This window comes from Alligator sinensis, unplaced genomic scaffold (genome assembly GCF_000455745.1).
Source record: "Alligator sinensis unplaced genomic scaffold, ASM45574v1 scaffold264_1, whole genome shotgun sequence".
In the NCBI taxonomy this organism is placed as follows: domain Eukaryota; kingdom Metazoa; phylum Chordata; order Crocodylia; family Alligatoridae; genus Alligator; species Alligator sinensis.
Window position 1 is genome coordinate 4,602,582 of NW_005841831.1, and position 766 is coordinate 4,603,347.

At 55.2% G+C, this 766-nt stretch overlaps 1 protein-coding gene across 1 annotated transcript in view; it reads left to right on the forward strand.

The window, feature by feature from the left end:
- Positions 1 to 471: 471 nt before the first annotated feature.
- The window catches only part of SPRN (shadow of prion protein), a gene marked incomplete at its 5' end in the record, with an annotated part of 1,326 nt that continues 1,031 nt past the window's right edge, over positions 472 to 766 (forward strand). The window contains one exon of the mRNA XM_025215664.1: positions 472 to 762. Within this exon, the coding sequence (XP_025071449.1) occupies positions 472 to 762 (291 nt within the window). The remainder of the gene's footprint in view (positions 763 to 766) is intronic.

Below are 766 nucleotides of genomic sequence, written 5' to 3' on the forward strand. Positions count from 1 at the left end.
ACAGATTTTCAAAGTGCTTAGTAAGTGTCAGGAAGCTGGGGAAGTTATGCTGTATTGACTAGAACGGGAGGGTACGTGGAAAATTGTGAGGCTTTGGAGAAAAATCAGGAGCCCAAATATTCTAGTTCTCCCTTGTCACTGTGGTGCTCCACACTTGCTTTCTCTTCTGTAGAGCAGGATCCTGGGTTCAAGCAGCATATCCAACATTGCACCAAGTTCTGCTGTCTTTTACTGGCAGGAAATTGTGAGTTATTGCTGTGGTATGGCTGTGAGCCTGGCCGAGCTGACAGCATGCATCCTCTGGGGAGCCCAACCCTTCCACGAGTTCCCATGAGGCACTGTTTTAGAATCAAAATGTTGGGTTTTGTGGTGAAATCTGCCCAAATGGTAGAGCTCTAACCCTGGTCCCACTGCAAATGGGGCATCCCTACCACACGCACAAGCATTGCCCTGCCTCACACATAGTGCTGACAATGCCTCTTGCTTCTTGTGCCCAGGTGCAGCTCTCAAAGCCCCAGCATGAAGAGAAGCACAGCCATATGCTGGATATTCATCCTGCTGACTGCTTTCTTCTGTGATGGCGTCACCTGCAAGGGCGGCCGGGGTGGGGCTCGGGGAGCAGCCCGCGGCAGTGCACGGGGGAAAGCTCGGCCCCGGATTAAGTCTGCCCCTCACTATCGCTCCTCAGGCACTGCGCTCCGGGTGGCTGCAGCCGCGGCAGCAGGGGCAGCGGCAGGGGGGGGGCGGCGGCAGAGACGACAGGACG